This window comes from Acinonyx jubatus, chromosome D4 (assembly GCF_027475565.1).
Source record: "Acinonyx jubatus isolate Ajub_Pintada_27869175 chromosome D4, VMU_Ajub_asm_v1.0, whole genome shotgun sequence".
NCBI classification, from domain to species: Eukaryota; Metazoa; Chordata; class Mammalia; order Carnivora; family Felidae; genus Acinonyx; species Acinonyx jubatus.
The window spans coordinates 62,732,441-62,750,879 of NC_069391.1; the positions used below are offsets into that span (position 1 = coordinate 62,732,441).

Genomic DNA, 18,439 nt, shown 5'->3' on the forward strand with positions numbered 1-18,439 from the left:
AGTACCCAAGGAAGATAAACTTGGAACGGGCCCCTTCCCCAAATCCAGGGTTCATACCTCATCGGAGAAGATGCAGTCCAGCCTAGGCTGGGTACCAGAGATTCAGAAATATCAGAGATATCAGGGATATCCAGTAGACTGGATAACAGAGAAAGAAGTTTGCTAGTTCCCCCAGGCCAATCAGTGTCAAAGGTCTACAGTTAGTGGGCAAGCTGGAAGCAGCTCTCCAGAGGGCAGGTGAGGCACAGGTATAATCCCACAAGAGATATGAGTGTGCAGGAGTGTCCAGAAGTGCAGGTGGACCATGTGCAGGCCTGCAGACAGAGTGGTGGCTAGACAGGAACCACCTGTGGTGTAGGTGAGGAACTGGGCCACTGGTGGAGGCAGGAGGGCTTCTGGGCAGTTTCTGCGTCAAGCAAGATTATTACTAGATGAGGCCATGACTGCAAGGTTGCTGAGGAGATGCACACACTGGGCATGTGACTGGGCAGAGATCCACCCGGTGTTCTCATTGACCCAACATGCAGCAGCCAGAAACAGTATGAGAGCCCCTTCCTCCTGCAAAAGCACCCCCCACCAGACCCCATGCCCTCTACTGAAAATGCTTAACATTGTGCTCACTATAAACGAGAGATGCTTGAAGGAAATCTGTCCAGTATCACAGAACATATATTGAAGGATTAATTTGGAGCTGGGAGACAATAAACTGGTAACTGTCACAGGTGCTTTATCCCTCAGAGTTTTTAACTCATTCAGTCATGTTCTGATGCTCCGTCCATAATCCTTTCTAATTTCTGCATTTGGCATGGCTACTCTCCCTCCTACAGAATTACTTTTTAATGATGCCTGGGTTCATTGCTCTGCTAAAATAACAATGACTAAATCATAGGTCTCTTTATATTTGAAAATTAAACTGCCTAATCTGTAATTCTTATTTTACATGAAATATAACCCCAAAAGCAGTAATGTAAAAGAATACTTTAAATCTACTGATATCAGTAATTAGAGCTGTCAAAATAGGAGCAACTGTTTTCTTATTTGCACATCTATGTCTACTTACCAGAACAATGCTAGTAATAAGTGCAGTCAAGTCTTTCTCTGGCAACCTGCATGTTGTCAGTGCTATCCCTCAGTCTTTTACTCTCCTCTGCTCATTTATTCCCAGAAATTCAAGAAGCTTCCTCTCTAGAGGCCAGAGGCTTTTGGTACTGAATTCCCTCTGGCAAAAGGTCTTCAATGTAAATACACCATTCTCTTTCCTTGAGAATTGATGACTCCCAAACAAGAAAGAGGATGGAGACATCAATTTAATTATTTTTTTCAAAGACACACACAGAGAGAGAGAGAGAGAGAGAGAGAGAGAGAGAGAGAGAGAGAATTTTAAGCAGACTCCACGTTCAGCATGGAGCCCGATGTGGGGCTCGATCTCATGACCCTGAGATCATGACCTGAGCTGAAACAAAGAGTTGGCTCAAATAGCTGAGCCACCCATGTGCCCTGACATCAATTTTAAATCCCACATAAGCCCCATAGCAAATTAGAAGTTTAGAAATAACCTCACTATTTGTGAGCATTTTAAATTATCCTAATTTGCTAATACTCAGTGCTGGCAAGAGGATGGGGACACAGGAACTTCCAAGACCACCTCTGCTATGATAAATTTGGCAATAACCCTCATGTAAAATGAGCACATCCTCTTGCTCAGAAATTCCACTTCTAGCAATTTATCCCGGGGAATATACTCTCCCAATTCAAAATTGGTGTTTGCAAAAGGATGTGACCCAAATGTTATTTCTAATAGTCATAAGAAGGAAGGAAGGAAGGAAGGAAGGATGGAAGGAAGGAAGGAAGGAAAGGAAAGGAAAGAAGAAAGGAAGGAATTGTTTACATCACTAGGAAACCACTTAACTATATTTCTTAGAATCCCGAGGACAAACTATACAAACTAAACTTTTAATATGAAAAATCCCAACTATACAAAATGGAAGAATAGTATAATGAATCCATGTTTAACCATCATGCACCTTCAAAAATTATCATTTGGCTATGTAACCAAACCAATGTGAGTACCCACCTTGGTGAATTGGAAACTCGCTGAGTTGTCACACAAAGAAAAGTTTATTTGCAGCAAATAAGATCATGGGGAATAATTTCGAAAGCCATGACCCCCTCTGAGCAAGGGTGGATGGGTTCCTTTTATGGGTTAGGATGAATATTTAGATATAGAAGCTTTGTCATCGTATGTAGAGGTGGGCATAAGGTCGTTCATGCACCTTAAGGAAACATTCCTATACACACATTGTATGTTATATAAATGAGGCTCATGCCCCTCCTTGGAGATTTTAGTATTACAACGGAGTAAAGGTAGTTGTTGGTCATCCTGGAGGTCACTCCACTATCCATCTGCACAAGTGTGAGTCAGGGGTTACACTCAAACTGGTCTGGGTGGTCTGGGCCCGCTGGAGGTCTTGACCGGGCAGTCACTATCACTCCAGGGGAGGTTTCGCTTTCCACCTGCCTGAGTTAGGAGGTAATCTGGAAAGAAGAGCTTAAGGAAAACTGGGACAAGGGTAGGGGAGTACAAGCAGGTGAGCAGTGTAAGAAATAAGTCCACTGACCCAATCAAAGGAGGGTCGTGAGACTCACAGCATGGTGAAGCGAGGCTTTAATCAACGTTCTTGCAGGAGTGGGAGTCTGATGGACAGTCACCCCTGGGGTAGTTACAGCAATTTATCTTTTAGCATGTAAGTCCCTCCCCTGGTTCCTCATTGGCTGAGTATTACAGAGGTTACAGCATTACCTGGACATTGCCTTTGCCCATGTAAGGCCAAAAAGTAGTCTGATTGGAACAAATGTATATTTCCTGAGGTGACAGACTTTAAGTCCCTTGTTTTTTGGTGCATGCTCATTGCAAAGCCTGCAAAAATACGCCTGCAAAAGGGAGAGGGGAAGAAGACCCAGGAAGTCAAGTGTCCGAGGGTTTGGGATTCCATGGGGTGGGGGGGTGGGGGGGGCGTTTGTACATATTTCCAATAGGTTGTAAACTACTGTTAACTAGACAGCACAGCTTTTATTTGGTATTTCTGAAAACGAATCATCTTCCTTACTTCTCATGGCAGTAAAGGTTGGGTCTTGGGGTCTAGCTGGTGACAGCTAAACTTGTTTCATCTATTCTTCTCTCACCTTTTCTTTCTTCTTTTGAGTAATTTGAAACAAACAGCAAATTACACCATTATATTGTTTTACCTATGAATAGTATGTATCTCTAACAGTAAGGACCTTTAAAAACACATAACATTGACATTCTCACACCTAACAAAAATTACAAGAATTCCTTAGTATCATCTAAAACCCAGTTTATGGCTTCCAGTTGTCTAAAAAATGTGGGTTTTTAAAATCGAAATATATTTGACATATAACGTTGTGTAAATTGAAGGTATACGTGTTGATTTGATACATTTATTATTGCATTGTGATTGCCAGTGCTGTGTTGGCTAGCACGGCTATCACCTCACACAATTATCATTTCTTTTTTTATGGTGATTGGAATAATTAAGATCTAGTCTCTTAGCAAGTTTGATGTTTATAATACAATATTGTTATCTATAATCACTATACTGTGCTTTAGATCTCTAAGACTTATTTATCAGGTTTACACCCTTTAACATCTCTCCTATTCTCTACCCTCCAGGCCTTGGTAACTGATAGAGTAGGCAATTAGCTAGATAAAAGCAGGGAACAAATGCTTTCCAACAACAACAAAAAAAAGGCAGAAACCAGATTCCAAATAGCCAGGAAAGACCCTGGAGGATATACATGCATTCTTCCCTATAACAGGCTGCCCTACAGTAACCTATAGCTTCATTATAATACATTTACATTGCAGTTTTGACTCCCCACCTCTGGGGCGGGGTTGGGGGGGGAGGGGTAGACAGCCGCCATGGCAGTTCCAACAAGGACCATATGGGGCCAAAAACTCCCCCTTGAGAGTTTGGCTCTCTATATTCTTTCTTGGCTGAACTCAACAACTGTGGTTGGTGCAGAAGCAGGGAAGGGCTCCACAAGATGACAGTAACCACCATTTTACTGTTCCTACAAGTTAAGTATTTTTTTAGATTTCATAGTATAAGTGATATCGTACAGAATTTGTCTTCTCTGAGTTACCTCACGGAGTATAATGTCCTCAAGGGCCAACCATGTTGTCACAATGCAGGATTTCCTTCTTTCTCATGGATGAATAATATTTCACTGCATATATACCATATCTTCTTTACCCATTCATCCACTGATGAACATTTAGGTTGTTTCCATATCTTGGCAATTATGAATAATGCTACAATCTTCATGGAAGTGCATATATATTGCTTCAATATCCTGTTTTCATTTTCTGGTTATATACCAAAAGTAGAATTGCTGGATCATACGGTAGTTCTATTTTTAATTTTTTGAGGAACCTCCATAATACTTTTTATAGGGGCTATGCTAATTTACATTCCCACCAACAGTGATTAGTGACTCCTTTTTCTCCATATCCTCACCAACAATTATTTCTTGTCTCCCTGATGATAGGTGTGAGGTGATAGCTACTTATGGCTTTGATTTACATTTCCCTGATGATTAGTGATGTTGATCACCTTTTCCTGTACCTGGTGGCCATTTGGATGTTTTCTTAGGAAAACTGTCTATTTAGTTCCTCTGCCCACTTTTCCCCCTATTTTTTTTAAATTGTATTGTTTGTTGTTAATGAGTTCTGAGTTCTTTATATATTTCAGATATTTACCACTTTTCCAATAATGGTTTGCAAATATGTTCTTCCATTCTATAGATTGCCTTTAAATATTTTCTCCCATTCTATAGATTGCCTTTTCATTGTGTTGTTTCTATTGCTTTGTAGAAGCTTTTAAGTTTGATGGAGTCCCACTTAATGATTTTTCTTTTGTTGATAGAATCCAGGTTTTCTATTACTTGAAAACAAAAGCACTGTAACTGATAAGTTCTCACTATACTTATTCATTCTTCTGCTATATTATTTATTGCTCTTCATCACAACTATTGATTCTGAGCTTATCTTCCCAAATGGACTATTAGCTCATTGCCTTAAGCGTGTCTTATTTATCTTAATCTTTCTAGTTTCTACCAATACCTGACACAGGGAAGTTGCTAAGTAAATATTTGTTGACTGTGTGACTAGTTCTACCTGTTATATCCTGAGTACAGGGATTAAGGAGTTTACATGAAAAACAATTTGTATGCTTAAAATGTAAAGGAAACCAGGGGCGCCTGGGTGGCTCAGTCGGTTGGGCGGCCGACTTCAGCTCAGGTCATGATCTCACGGTCTGTGAGTTCGAGCCCCACGTCAGGCTGTGTGCTGACAGCTCGGAGCCTGGAGCCTGTTTCGGATTCGGTGTCTCCCTCTCTCTCTGACCCTCCCCCGTTCACGCTCTGTCTCTCTCTGTCTCAAAAATAATTAAACGTTAAAAAAAATTTTTTTAAAAATGTAAAGGAAACCATAATACATTGCAATTAAATAAAATTTTTAAAAAATACACCTGAAAGTAACCAAATGAAACACCAAACCAGAATAAAACATATTCTGTGGTAATCATTTGTGGCTTGTACGCATACTTCTTTCTGGGTCACTTGGACACTAGAACATTTTTTTAAAAACTTATTTTGATCTAATTTTAGATGTACAGATAAATTGCAAAACAGTACAGAGTTCCTATTTACCCTTTACTCACTTACCTCTGTTAACATCTTACACGACTAGGATACATTTGTCAAAACTAAACTCATTGAAGTACAGACTTTATTTGGAATTCCCCCAATTTCTCTACTAATACCCTCTATCTGCTCCAGGATCCAATACAAAATACCATGTTGTCTTTAGTTGTCATGACTCCTTATCTCTCATCTGTGATGGTTTCTTAGTCTTTGGCTTTTATGACACTTTTGAAGAGTATTGGCCAGGTATTTACAGAATTTCTCTTAATTTTTGTTTATCTAGAGACTTATTGTCTAAAGCTTTCTGGAAATTCTTTTTTTTTTTTTTAAGTAAACTTTACCTCCAATGTGGGGCTTAGACTCACAACCCCAAGATCAAGAGTTGCGTGCTCTACTGACTGAGCAAGCCAGGCGCCCTCTAGAATTCTTTTGTAGTAATAATAATGCCTTATAAATGCAAGACATTTTATGGCTTACAAACGAACATCAGTATGTTCCTGTGGTGATTCCCACCTTCATCTGGAGAAGTGACTCAGAAAGAATGTTTGTCCCCATGTACAGGAAGGCCTTCACAGAGAACTACTGGAAGGAGCAGGCTGAAAACACCATTAGCACCTGCTGGAATGAAGGCTGGACAGGAGGTCACTGAACCGGACCAGGCCTGAAGGGAACCGAGCTTGAACTTGTGACGTACCCTCACTGGGTCAGATTCCTGACCTCCACGGGTCTACATGGTTTCTAAAATCCTCTATTATCTATGTATTTCATTCACCCTGCTAATACTGCACTCTATTCACACTAAAAATTAACAGCTAATGATAAAACCCAAAAGTTGCCTTTCACAGATAGCTTTTTACTGTACAACAAAGTCCTTTACTTTTATTTCTCTGAGAAAGGCCCTCTTCAAAAGGCTGATGGGGCATATTGGCACCTGATGGGTCAGCCTAAATACTTCTTTTCTCCTTCCTTCCTTCCTTCCTTCCTTCCTTCCTTCCTTCCTATTTCTTTCTTTCCTTTTCCTTTTTAGTAATCTCCACACCCAAGTCAAACACACCACCCCGAGATCAAGAGTCACATGCGCCTCCAACTGAGCCAGACAGACACCCCTGAGTTACTTCTTGAGGATTAACCTCTTGGGAACTACATTCCTTGTTTCAGAAAAACCAAGGTGCATTAGTGACAGCAGCAGAGATGAATAAACCAATAATGCACTATTTTCAGACCAAGGTACAGTCACAGCACTCATCCAGGTGTGCTTGGGGAGAAGGAAAAGAGAAACTGGGGAGAGGGGAGGATAGGTGGAGGAAGAAGTGCATGCAAGAGGAAGACTTAAAGACAGGCAAAAGGAAGTTCATGCATTCATGAATATTTCTTGGGTACTTTCTCTGTGATAGATTTTAGAGATAGAACAAAGTAGACATGGACTTTTTTTCAGGGAGTTTATAGTCTACTTAAGAAATGGAAAAGATGGGGTGCCTGGGTGGCTCAGTCGGTTAAGCGTCCGACTTCAGCTCAGGTCATGATCTCGTGGTCTGTGAGTTCGAGCCCCACGTCGGGCTCTGTGCTGACAGCTCAGAGCCTGGAGCCTGTTTCAGATTCTGTGTCTCCCTCTCTCTCTGACCCTCCCCCATTCATGCTCTGTCTCTCTCTGTCTCAAAAATAAATAAACGTTAAAAAAAATTAAAAAAAAAAAGAAAGAAATGGAAAAGAAACAAATACTTATTTAATCCTAATTGTAACAAATGCTTAAAAATACTGAAGTGTGCAGTGCACCAAATAACCAGAAGGTAGCAGGTTAGGGTTCTCTAGGTGGGATAAAATAGTTGATAATTAACATACTTGAGTCCAACCAGACAGTTTTGGGGACTTTTGATAGCTATTGGGATGATCAGTGTGAAAATTCTTGTTAGAGTCAGTGGTTAGCAACTAAGCCAAGGAAACCTGAACATCTACAGTCAGGTGAGGCCCATCTCTGGAATAATCTAAGCGGAAATAGAACTGGCTGGGTGTTAGGTGGATAGGTTTCTGTGGACTGGCCAGACTGCGTTGGATGTGTTCTCTGAGCTCTGCCCTGCCTGTTTCAACCAGTGGGAAACACCCGACCTGTGAAGCACTCTGATTGCCCTGCTCCCACTCATACTCACTGCACACTGGCTGGCTGAGCTTTCCCGGCACCACCATTTCTCACCTATTCCATGCATTCCCCAAACAATACTCACCGAGGCCTACTATGTGCCAGGCCTCATGTCGGTCTGTGAAGATAGTACAGTGCTGCAGAAGGCAAGGAGCTTACTGTCTCATTTAGGGGTTCCCAAACACTCGGCTCACAGCACCTTTAGGGCAACAGAAATTCCTGTCAGTTCCCTTCGTTTAGAAGTTAGGTCCAGAGGGGCGCCTGGGTGGCTCAGTCGGTTAAGCGGCCGACTTCGGCTCAGGTCATGATCTTGCGGTCTGTGAGTTCGAGCCCCGCGTCGGGCTCTGTGCTGACAGCTCAGAGCCTGGAGCCTGTTTCAGATTCTGTGTCTCCCTCTCTCTGACCCTCCCCTGTTCATGCTCTGTCTCTCTCTGTCTCAGAAATAAATAAACGTTAAAAAAAAAAATTAAAAAAAAAAAAAAAGAAGAAGAAGAAGTTAGGTCCAGAGCACCTAGGTGGCTCAGTCAGCTAAGCAACCAACTTTTGATTTCGGCTTAGGTCATGATCTCACGGTTTAGGGGTTTGAGCCCCACATCGGGCTCTGAGCTGACACAAAGAGCCTGCTTGGGATTCTCTGTCTCTCCTTCTTTCCCTCTAAAAATAAATAAATATTTAAAAGTTATTAAAAAAAAAAAGAAATAGGGTCCAAACAACTTAATAAGTATTTATATTTTAACAACCTAATCGCTGTTTGAAGATAAAGCTACAAATGAAAAGAAAATGTCACATTTTTATTTCATTCCAGGACGTGTACCTGTTGGGCACTATACAACTCCTCAATCCTTGAAATCAGATTGGACACCACCACCCTGGTTTCCTGTTCCACAGTAATTTTTGTGTGGTTCCAGATTTTTATCACAGCTGTTGAAAACGCAGCTTTGCAAAGATATGATGTCATTCAAAGAAATGCAGTAGAAAAGAAACGTCAAATCATGAACCATCTTTACTATCTCTACTTACAGGCAAGATGTCAGACAGATGACCCATTTCCTCAAAATATCCTGCTGTACATACTGTGTAAGTACACTGTGGCACCCCAACACCTATTTCTTGATTTAGCAACAGATCTATGCTTTAAAATGTCTAAACCCACTGCAGGTTTCTCAAACAAAGCACTTAAATATGTGTCCAATAACGTATACATCACACAGCTGCAAGCCAGAGGATACAGGATCAGTTTCTCCCACACTTTGTGGCAGACACTAGTCACATATACCTCACTAGCACTCTGTCCAGGATATGGGTGACTCTAAAGGGCTTCAACTAGACAAATATAATAGAGGATCACATTTTCTGAATTGCAAATCCAGATACAAAGGCAGGTAAACTTATAAAGACGAAGTCTGTTATCTGGCCCCATCCCAGGAGTTCTGGACACATGGTCACCAACTATGAGAAACCCCAGTACAAGATTAACCCCCAAGTCTGGGGCCAACGGGGTCTCCTAGAGGCTGCAGAAATTCCTAAATTCCCCTATGCCTGCCTACATACAGCCTGCCTTAGGAGAAATTAGGGTGGAACTAGAAGCAGGCCTAAAAGACTACCTGGTATCAACCTTAAAAATAAAACAGCCAGTTATTTTATCAGCAAAATGAATTTATTTGGCAATAGCAAAGGGACTGCAATTTGGGACAAACTATGACAAACCACAGGCAAGTATGAAGAAACAAAGGGAAGTCCAGCTTTTATTAGGCCTTTGGGAAAATTTGGGAGATTTGTTTTGAACAAAAGTTCACTGGAGAATAAGAGTCTGCAGCTGTGGTGGTTTCTCACTGGCCACAAGCAGTAGTTAGCATGTTGCTGGGAAGAGAGGGACCTTCCTTTATCTTTTTTTTTTTTAACGTTTATTTATTTTTGAGGCAGAAAGAGACAGAGCATGAATGGGGGAGGGTCAGAGAGAAGGAGACACAGAATCTGAAACAGGCTCCAGGCTCTGAGCTGTCAGCACAGAGCCCGACGTGGGACTCGAACTCACGGACCGCGAGATCATGACCTGAGCCGAAGTGAGCCACTTAACTGACTGAGCCACCCAGGCGCCCCCATGGGATCTTCCTTTATCTTAAAAGCAGGAGATAAACTCGTAAGTGAAACATGCCCTCTCTTGTCAAGATAATTCTTATCTTCCTTCTTCCTGCTGGTTGTACAGGCTGCAAGGAGTGGCATCTGCATGAAAATTTCCCCTTCATGGCTTCTGAACTCCATTTTATTATTGTTTTTTCCATACTTCATTTTAAATGAGGTGTCCTTTACTCATTTTCACACTGGTAGAGACTTCTACAAAACTGATGCCAAGTCATCTAACTCCATCGTCCTCATCCCTCCCAGCCCTTTTATACACTCAGGTGGGTTGTCTCACTTGAGGAGTCTGTTTTTTACTTAAAAAACATCTTGGGGGGGGGGGGAGGTACTCTTGAAACATTTAGAACATGTCTTTTTATTTTTTTTTAACGTTTTACTTATTTTTGAGAGAGAGAGAGAAAGAGAGAGAGAGAGAGAGACCGTGTGAGCAGGGGAGGGGCAGAGAGAGAGCGAGACACAGAATCCAAAGCAGGCTCCAGGCTCTGAGCTGTCAGCACAGAACCCAACACGGGCTCGAGCTCACAAACTGTGAGACTATGACCTGACCCGAAGTCAGACACTTAACCGATTGAGCCACCCAGGTGCCCCTATTCTATCTAGTACATTTCTAAAATAGGTTTGTTTATCTATCTATCTATCTATCTATTTAAAGTAGGCTCTACACCCAATGTGGGGTTTGAACTCAAAGGCCCGGAGATCAAGAGTGGCATGCTATACTGACTACTGACTGTGCCTTCCAGGTGCCCCCTAGGATAGGTTTATCATACCAACTCTTGAAAAGTAAAACACACACATACAGAGAAGTATTATGCAATCATAAAAAGAACAAGATCATACCATTTGTGACAACATGGATGAACCTAAACAGCACAGTAAAACCCTGGATTGTGAATAACTTGTTCTGCGAGTGTTCCTCAAGATGAGCAAACATTTCTAATACATTTTAACTTGATAAAGGAGTGATGTCTTGCAATAGCAGTACATGACTCCGAATGTCACGTGATCACTACTGAGTCAATGGTCCTTCTCTCTCTCTCTCTCTCTCTCTTTTGCTGTGGGATTGTGGATGATTGTCTCCCATGCTCAGATTCTCTGTCTCAGGCCTCAGTGTTTGGCAGAAATCAGTGATTTTTCAGAACAGTGGGAGGTGCCCACAACTGACACTAACTAGTGTATTTTTGTCACTTCAAAGCACCAATGGACAGTCCTTTGCTTTTCCATACAAGAGTAAGCTTAGGAATGCTTTGCTTCATTCTAGGTCAGGCTGCCTGCAGAAAAAGATCCTTTCCTCTGCTGCCTTATTGCCAGTTACATTAAATATGGTATATGACAAGAATTTCTTAATACTGTACTGTAGTCAACATCCGTGTGAGCATATACAATGACCCCCATGCAGAAAAAGGTGGAAAAGAAAGGCGATAAGAAGAACGGGATGAAGGGCACCTGGGTGGCTCAGTCGGTTGAGTGTCTGACTTTGGCTCGGGTCATGATCTCACAGTTTGTGAGTTCAAGCCCCACATCAGGCTCTGTGCTGACAGCTCAGAGCTTGGAGCCTGCTTCGAATTCTGTATCTCCCTCTCTCTCTGCCCCTCCCATATTCGCACTCTCTCTCAAAAATAAATAAACATTAATAAAAAAATTTTTTTAAAAAAGAAGGGGATGATTACAGCGGAAGAAAGACATCACGAAGTACAAATGAGGTATGCAAGTAGCTGGAATTGCAAGATTTCATAAGATGTCTAAGTCTGTGTCTTGTCTGCAGAGGAGGAGGAGAAAAAGGTGGAGGAATCTCTCACTTCAAATGAAATTAGGGAGATGTGTAAAATGTGGGAAACAGTGCAAAATTTTGTAGAAAAGCACCACCTGAATAAGGCTGTAGCAGCGTGCAAGCAATGAATCTGTTTAACAACAATGCAAGGTCACATTTCTGTGAAATCCTCAAAAGGAGGCAAAAGCAAGTGTCATTGGATAGGTTCCTTGTTAAAGTTGCATGAAAAGAAAAAGATACCATTGAGCCAAAAGACAGCAAAGATTCCATTAGTGAGAGTGAAAGTCTTCCTACACAACAACCCTCCTCTCTCGTCTCCCTCACATGGACCAGGAAAGTTTTCAAAGGTAAGTGCAGGTTATTTTTTCTTCATATTTTGTATTATATTACAGTATTCTGATCATTTTTATTTTTATTTATTTTTAAGTTTTTTACCATTTATTCATTTTTGAGACAGAGTGTGAGGAGGGAGGGGCAGAGAAAGAGAGAGACAGAATCTGAAGTAGGCTCCAGGATCTGAGCTGTCAGCACAGAGCCCGATGAGGGGCTCGAACCCACGAATTGTGAGACCATGACCTGAGCTAAAGTCAGACACTTAACCAACTGAGCCACCCAGGCACCCCTTGTGATCATTTTTATATAAATATTTTTGGGTTGTGGAACGAATCATCTGAGTTTCCATTATTTCTTATGGGGGAATTTTCTTTGATATACAAGTGCTTTGCATTACAAGCGTGTTTCCAGAATGAATTATGTTCACAAATCAAGGTTTTACTGTATTATGCTAAGTGAAATAGTCAGACTGAGAAAAACAAATACCATACGATTTCACTCACTGTGGAATCTAAAAAAAAAACAACAAAACAAACAAATAAATAAGCAGAATCAGACCTGTAAACACAGAAAACAAACTCATGGTTGCCAGAGGGGATGGGGAGTAGATGGGCAAAACAGGTGAAAGGGAGAGAGAGATACAGGTTTCCAGCTACGAAATAAAGAAGTCACAGGAATAAAAGGCACAGCATAAGGAATACAGTCAATATTATAATAGTGTTATATGGTGCCAGATGGTAGCTACACTTGTGGTAAGCATAGCATAATGTTTAAACTTGTTGAAGCACCATGTTTACACCTGCAGCTAATGGTAACATTGTGTGTCAACACAACACTCAAATACAAAAATTAATAATAAAAAAATTGGTGGTCTTACCAAAAGAAGTTGAACCTATGCATCTTAGCTTCTTCTTGTCTGTGGCACTTGCAAAAATTGCTGCAAACCTACTTTGTTCTATGACTTAAAATACTTAAATCACTACCTTGCACACACACAAAGTAGAATTAAAGGAGTTTGTTCCAGTGATGAAAAATTTCCATATTTTCATAGGGATGTGAATAACAGGGGTGGACAATCAGCCAAAACTCATTCGACTGTGCAGAGATGCACAGAAAAGTGCCAGAAGCCAAGCTATCCAACCAGCCTGATGGCAGGGCCCAGGCGGTGGACGGATCGGGACTGCATGGCGGCCCACCAAAAGTGAAGCTTCTTGTACTCCTGCTTTTATGTAATTTGGCCTTAGCTTAGCGATGGTCAGGGCAGCCTCCCTACCAATGAAAGTACCTGGGGATTTGTTGATTGGGGAATTGCCCATGACAGGCCCCTCGGGGAAAAAAACCATTGGGGAAAGAAAGAAGATTCAGCAGGGAAATTAGTGGCCCTACATCCAGCCTTTGCCACCCCCTATAAAGACTCCTCTACCTAAAGGAAGGATAGCCCCATATATTTCCCAGCCAAGGAGGGGGACAAATGGGTTCGAAATCCCCAATTCCGTTAACAAAGGAATGTATCTATGGATACAAGTTACTCCAACCCCCAGGCCCACTTGGCAGCCAGAAGGCATTCCAGAGCATATCTGGACCTGGTGGGTTAAGGTACAGAATGGTTCATTAGTTCCTAGGTATACATTGTCTCTCTGGGAGCACATAAGGCATGGGTTCCCAGGGCCCTCTTTCCTCCCTCTGGGCACCCCAGACCAAAGCGAATACTTTTGTTCCTTGTATCCCAGATGGTTCAAAGGAACAATTAAGAAGTCATGTCCCTGTAAAGGTTCCACTTGAGGTGTTGAGAGCTAGATGACCTTGAAAGGGCAAGAGGAAATGTTACAAGAAAATAACTATGTTGTTCCTTAACGGGTGATTACACAAAAGAACATTTTTAGAATTAGGTAATGCCAGAAAGCATAGATGACACATGCTATAAGGAATTTGCTAACAAATACAATGCCATGCTTGCCACAATAAAGTGGCCTATCTAACACACTGCTATTGTCTGTGTCCATTTGTTATTTTCGCCGACGCCATTCATCCTTCAGGAACCCCTGGACCTGCTGGGGCTGGACTCTGGCAGAAAAGTGACAGAGTAAAACATTATCAATAGAAACTAGATGGTGGACCCAGGAGTGTTCACTGCACAATTCTTTCAATTTTTTGACCGTGTTGTAAAATATCCAAGATACGTACACCGGAAACTGAAATTAAAAACTTAATAAAAAATTAAGTAAATAAATAAAAACTCCTTGTTTAATCACGGTCAGAAAAAAAAAAGAAGAAATGCACATCCAATGACCCAATCATTATTCTCCTGGGTATATACTCAACAAAAATGCATAAACATAAATCAAGAGATGTGTATTTTAAATCTTATGGTGGCATCGTTTATGCTGAGCAGAATTCTATTAGCAAAATGAGTAATATTTATTCACAGATACAAGAATCGGGGGAAAAGCCCATTCATGTCCTTAAGAAATAAATGTCAAAAATAATTTTGCATTTTATATTTAATAATTGCATGTCAAATTATGTAATGACTTATGTCATTTGGCCATGTGTATACAAATAATAGTTGTAATAAAAACCCAATTCAGTACAAAAACATTTTTTAATAAAAAAATAAGATATCCATGATAAAATGTTGGCAATCTTTCAATTAAAAATTAAAGATTTGGGGCACCTGGATAGCTCAGTCGGTTGAGCCTTTGACTCCGGATTTTGGCTCAGGTCATGATCCCAGGGTTCTGAGATCAGGCCCCACACTGAGTGTGGAGCTTGTTTGGGATTCTCTCTTTTTCCCTCTGCCCCTCTCCCACGCCCGCGCGTGCTCTAAAATTAAAAAAAAAAAATTAAATTAAGTTAAAATTAAATATTTATTTTAAAAATAAAAATTAACTCTACACCTAAGATGTATTCATTACACTGTGTATTAATGATACCTCAAAACAAAACACCAGAACTAAGGAGGGGCTCGGTTAAAAACGGAATAGAAGGAAAATACAGTAAGTCTGTTAAATCATAAATGTGGCTGTTCTGAGAAGAACATTCTTTAAATTGGTAACTGGTTCTCTAAGTAAGAAGTAACTTCGGCCGAAGCAGGGGGCTGCGTCCTTCCTAAACAACTTTTTCTCCCCTGGACCCCTCTCCCTCTTCCTACCTATAGTGGCTGAGTCAGAAAACACCCGTGCAGCTTAAGCTTGCCTGCGCATCGCGGCCAGCGGAGCCTCATCTCGTAGCTACGGTGTGCGCCCCATCCAGTCCCCGTACACTCCAGTCTACCAGCACCCTGCGGGCCGCGACCCAGCGTCCACGCCCGACGGAAGCTCACGCAGCTCCGCCCCTTGTGCTCCGCCCTACGGCCCGTCGGGCGCTCCGTCCCGCCCCTCCCCGGTTGCGCCCCGCCCCACCCCGCCCCGCCCCGCCCCGCATTCAGCTCCGCCCCACCTAGGTTGCACCCCGCCCCGCCGCGACGAGGGTCGCCCCCGCGGGCCGGGACCCCACGCAGCTCCGCCCCGTGCGTCCTGCCCCGCTCCGCCCTGAGTCCCGCCCAGCCTTGCGTCCCATCCCCAGTCCCGAATTGCTCTGCCGGGTGCACTCTGATCGGCCTCGACCCGTCTGGCACAGCGTATGCGATCAGCCTGAGCCCCGTGGGCGCGATCCCTGGCCGGCCGGGCAGATGCTGGGCGCGATGGCCGACCTTGCCCTTGCCCCGGTAACGCGGCAGGTCAGCGGCCGCGCCGCCCCGGCCGCAGCCCCTAGCGGCCCCGAGCGCGGGCAGCCCCTGGCCGCAACAGTGGCCGAGCTGTCTGTGCTGGACGCCTCCGGGAGGCAGGTGCCGTTCGGCGCGCTGTTTCGGGAGCGCCGGGTTATCGTGGTCTTCGTGAGGGTGAGCGCAGGCAGAGGGGCGGCCCAGAGCAGGGACCTTGCGGCAGGCTGGGATGGAGGTTGCTTCTGTAGCCTCGGCTGGGGGACATCGGGTCCCTGAGAAGGTTCAAGGCCCAAGAGTGAGGTCTCCCTGGGCGTGGCCATCCCCATTGCTGGTCAGTAGAGGCTTCCGGAATACGAACTGCCCTTCTGGCTTCCTTTAATAGGAATGGAAAAATAGCCCGCCAAGCCAAGTACATTCTCCCAGCAAACGAGGCCTAAGAGCGGGTGCGGCCCAATTTTAATGCACCTCGAGCGCCCTTCACACCTTTTTCTGTCCACCTCGAGTGGCGTCATGAGTAACAAAGTACTTGGTCTTTTATAGTTGCTAACTTGCCCTTTTTGACATGTTGGGATTTCAGCATTTCCTGTGCTACATCTGCAAGGAATACGTAGAAGATCTGGCCAAAATCCCCAAGAGTTTCTTACAAGTAAGTTTCCTGAGAGTGAGCAGCAGTGTGCCTTGCCTCAGGGCGACCTTGTGAAAGTCACCTGTCATTTATTAAGAAGGGAGGTGTGGTGAGTATGACACATCTCCAGAACAGACTCTCACAAACCCGTATTATCACCTTCCTGCACATCTCTCCCAACACTTTCAAAAAGTAGACAGAAAAGTTAGAGATATATTTTTGTCCTGCTTTACTTTTCTATGTACTGCCTGCTAATATGTACTAATCATAATAATTTAGGTGTTTGTAACTTATTTGTAAATGTTGAATGATAATGACCAAAAGCACAAATGCTAGAAATTATTGCTATTTTATTCCCTTTATTTTTGTAATAAGAGCACTGCAAATAGTTGTTGACTATGCGAAAATACTAATATATCTTAAAGGTGAACATTTGTATTTGTTAGGATGCGCTTTCCACATTCCTGGGATATCCACATACACGCTTTTTTTCAGATACATATACGTTTGTCCCCAGGTGAATTTTTGAGTGAAAAAATTGGGCAACCTTTATAAAACTAAGATCTGTTTCCCTCAGGCATTAGTAATTGGGATGTGAAAAAGTAAAATTGTCTGATTTTTAAAAACCCTCCAATAATTTTTATTCTTTTTTAATGTATGTCTTTGGGGAGAGGAAAGAATTATTGGCTATATTATTTTGAAGTTCTTTCTTGGCAAAAGACCAACTGAATTAACTGAACATTTTAGCATACATTTCTTTATTTTGATTCACACAATTTTGCTGTTTATTTCATTCTTCTAGAAGTGTATAGGTGGCATTAGAATGGAACAAAAGAGTTGAATAAGGGGGAGTTTTATAAAACATAAATAATTTCTGGTAATATGTACCTGTCCTTTTTTTCTCCTAAAGGAAGCAAATGTCACCCTTATAGTGATTGGACAGTCATCCTACCATCATATTGAGGTAAAGGTATCATCAGAAATTGCGAAACCAACAGATTAAATCAGTTTCAGACATAAAAATTATTTTATTTGAACAACTAAGTGTAGATTAAATTTACAAAAATAAAGATAGGTTATCATTACTTTTTTCTCTCATTTTTACCAATACAAATTCCAAATATTATCTTTTTTTAGCCTTTCTGCAAACTGACTGGGTATTCTCATGAAATCTATGTTGATCCTGAGAGAGAAATTTATAAAAAATTAGGAATGAAAAGAGGTGAAGAAATTGCCCCTTCAGGTAAGACATGACATGTCCCATCAGAAAATGCCGGTGGTGTATTTTACATTTGTGTATGTGTGCATAGAGAAACGAATGGTAAACTCATAAATCAGGCTGGTTTTTAGGATTCTAGTAAGTGGGCCAGATACACCAGATTCTCAAGGATTCATTTCCTAGGTGTAATGACATAGAAAGCTGTGAAGTACCAAAGGAGTGAAGAAAGCAAGTTGCAGAACACTGTTTTTGGTTTGATTCTGTTTTTGTGGAAATAAAAACCATTTTCATAAAAATCAAGAGTATGTATATGTGTGTGTAATGAAAAAGGTTTTAAAAGATACTGCCATGCTTACCCCAAGGTATAGAAGTTAGAAAAGTGGCTTTTGTGCTTTTAACAGTGGGAGTACATTTTTTTTTAATGTTTATTTATTTTGAGAGAGAGATAGCACATGTGTGAGTAGAGGAGGGGTAGGGAGAGAGGGAGAGAGAGAATCCCAAGCAGGCTCCATGCCATCAGGGCAGAGCCTGAAGTGGGCTTCGATGTCTTGAACGAACTGTGAGATCATGACCTGATCTGAAGTCAAGAGTTGGATGCTTAACTGACTGAGCCACCCAGGCACCCCTAACAGTAAGTACATTTTACTTTTGTAATTCAATGAAAAAATAATATTGCTTGAGTTCATATATTTTGCTACTTCAACACCATAGCTTTGAATAGTATATGTTCTTTAATTGATGAAATCTGTTTTCATTGAAACCCAACTCAAAGGGGCCCTTCAAGCAGAAGTTAT

The 18,439-nt window shown here is 42.0% G+C and overlaps 1 protein-coding gene across 5 annotated transcripts in view; it reads left to right on the plus strand.

Annotated features, from left to right (window-relative positions):
* Nucleotides 1–15,603: 15,603 nt before the first annotated feature.
* PRXL2C (peroxiredoxin like 2C) overlaps nt 15,604–18,439 on the plus strand; it is a 34,346-nt gene continuing 31,510 nt past the window's right edge. Inside the window, exons 1-4 of one of the 5 annotated variants that reach the window (XM_053205158.1) lie at nt 15,607–15,978; nt 16,379–16,447; nt 17,337–17,390; nt 17,564–17,669. In XM_053205158.1, coding sequence (XP_053061133.1) covers nt 15,769–15,978; nt 16,379–16,447; nt 17,337–17,390; nt 17,564–17,669 — 439 coding nt within the window. In that variant the 5' untranslated portion in view covers nt 15,607–15,768. Of the gene's footprint in view, nt 15,979–16,378; nt 16,448–17,336; nt 17,391–17,563; nt 17,670–18,439 lie in introns of all 5 variants that reach the window. The other 4 variants (XM_053205161.1, XM_053205160.1, XM_027048104.2 and 1 more) reach the window with 4 other exon arrangements.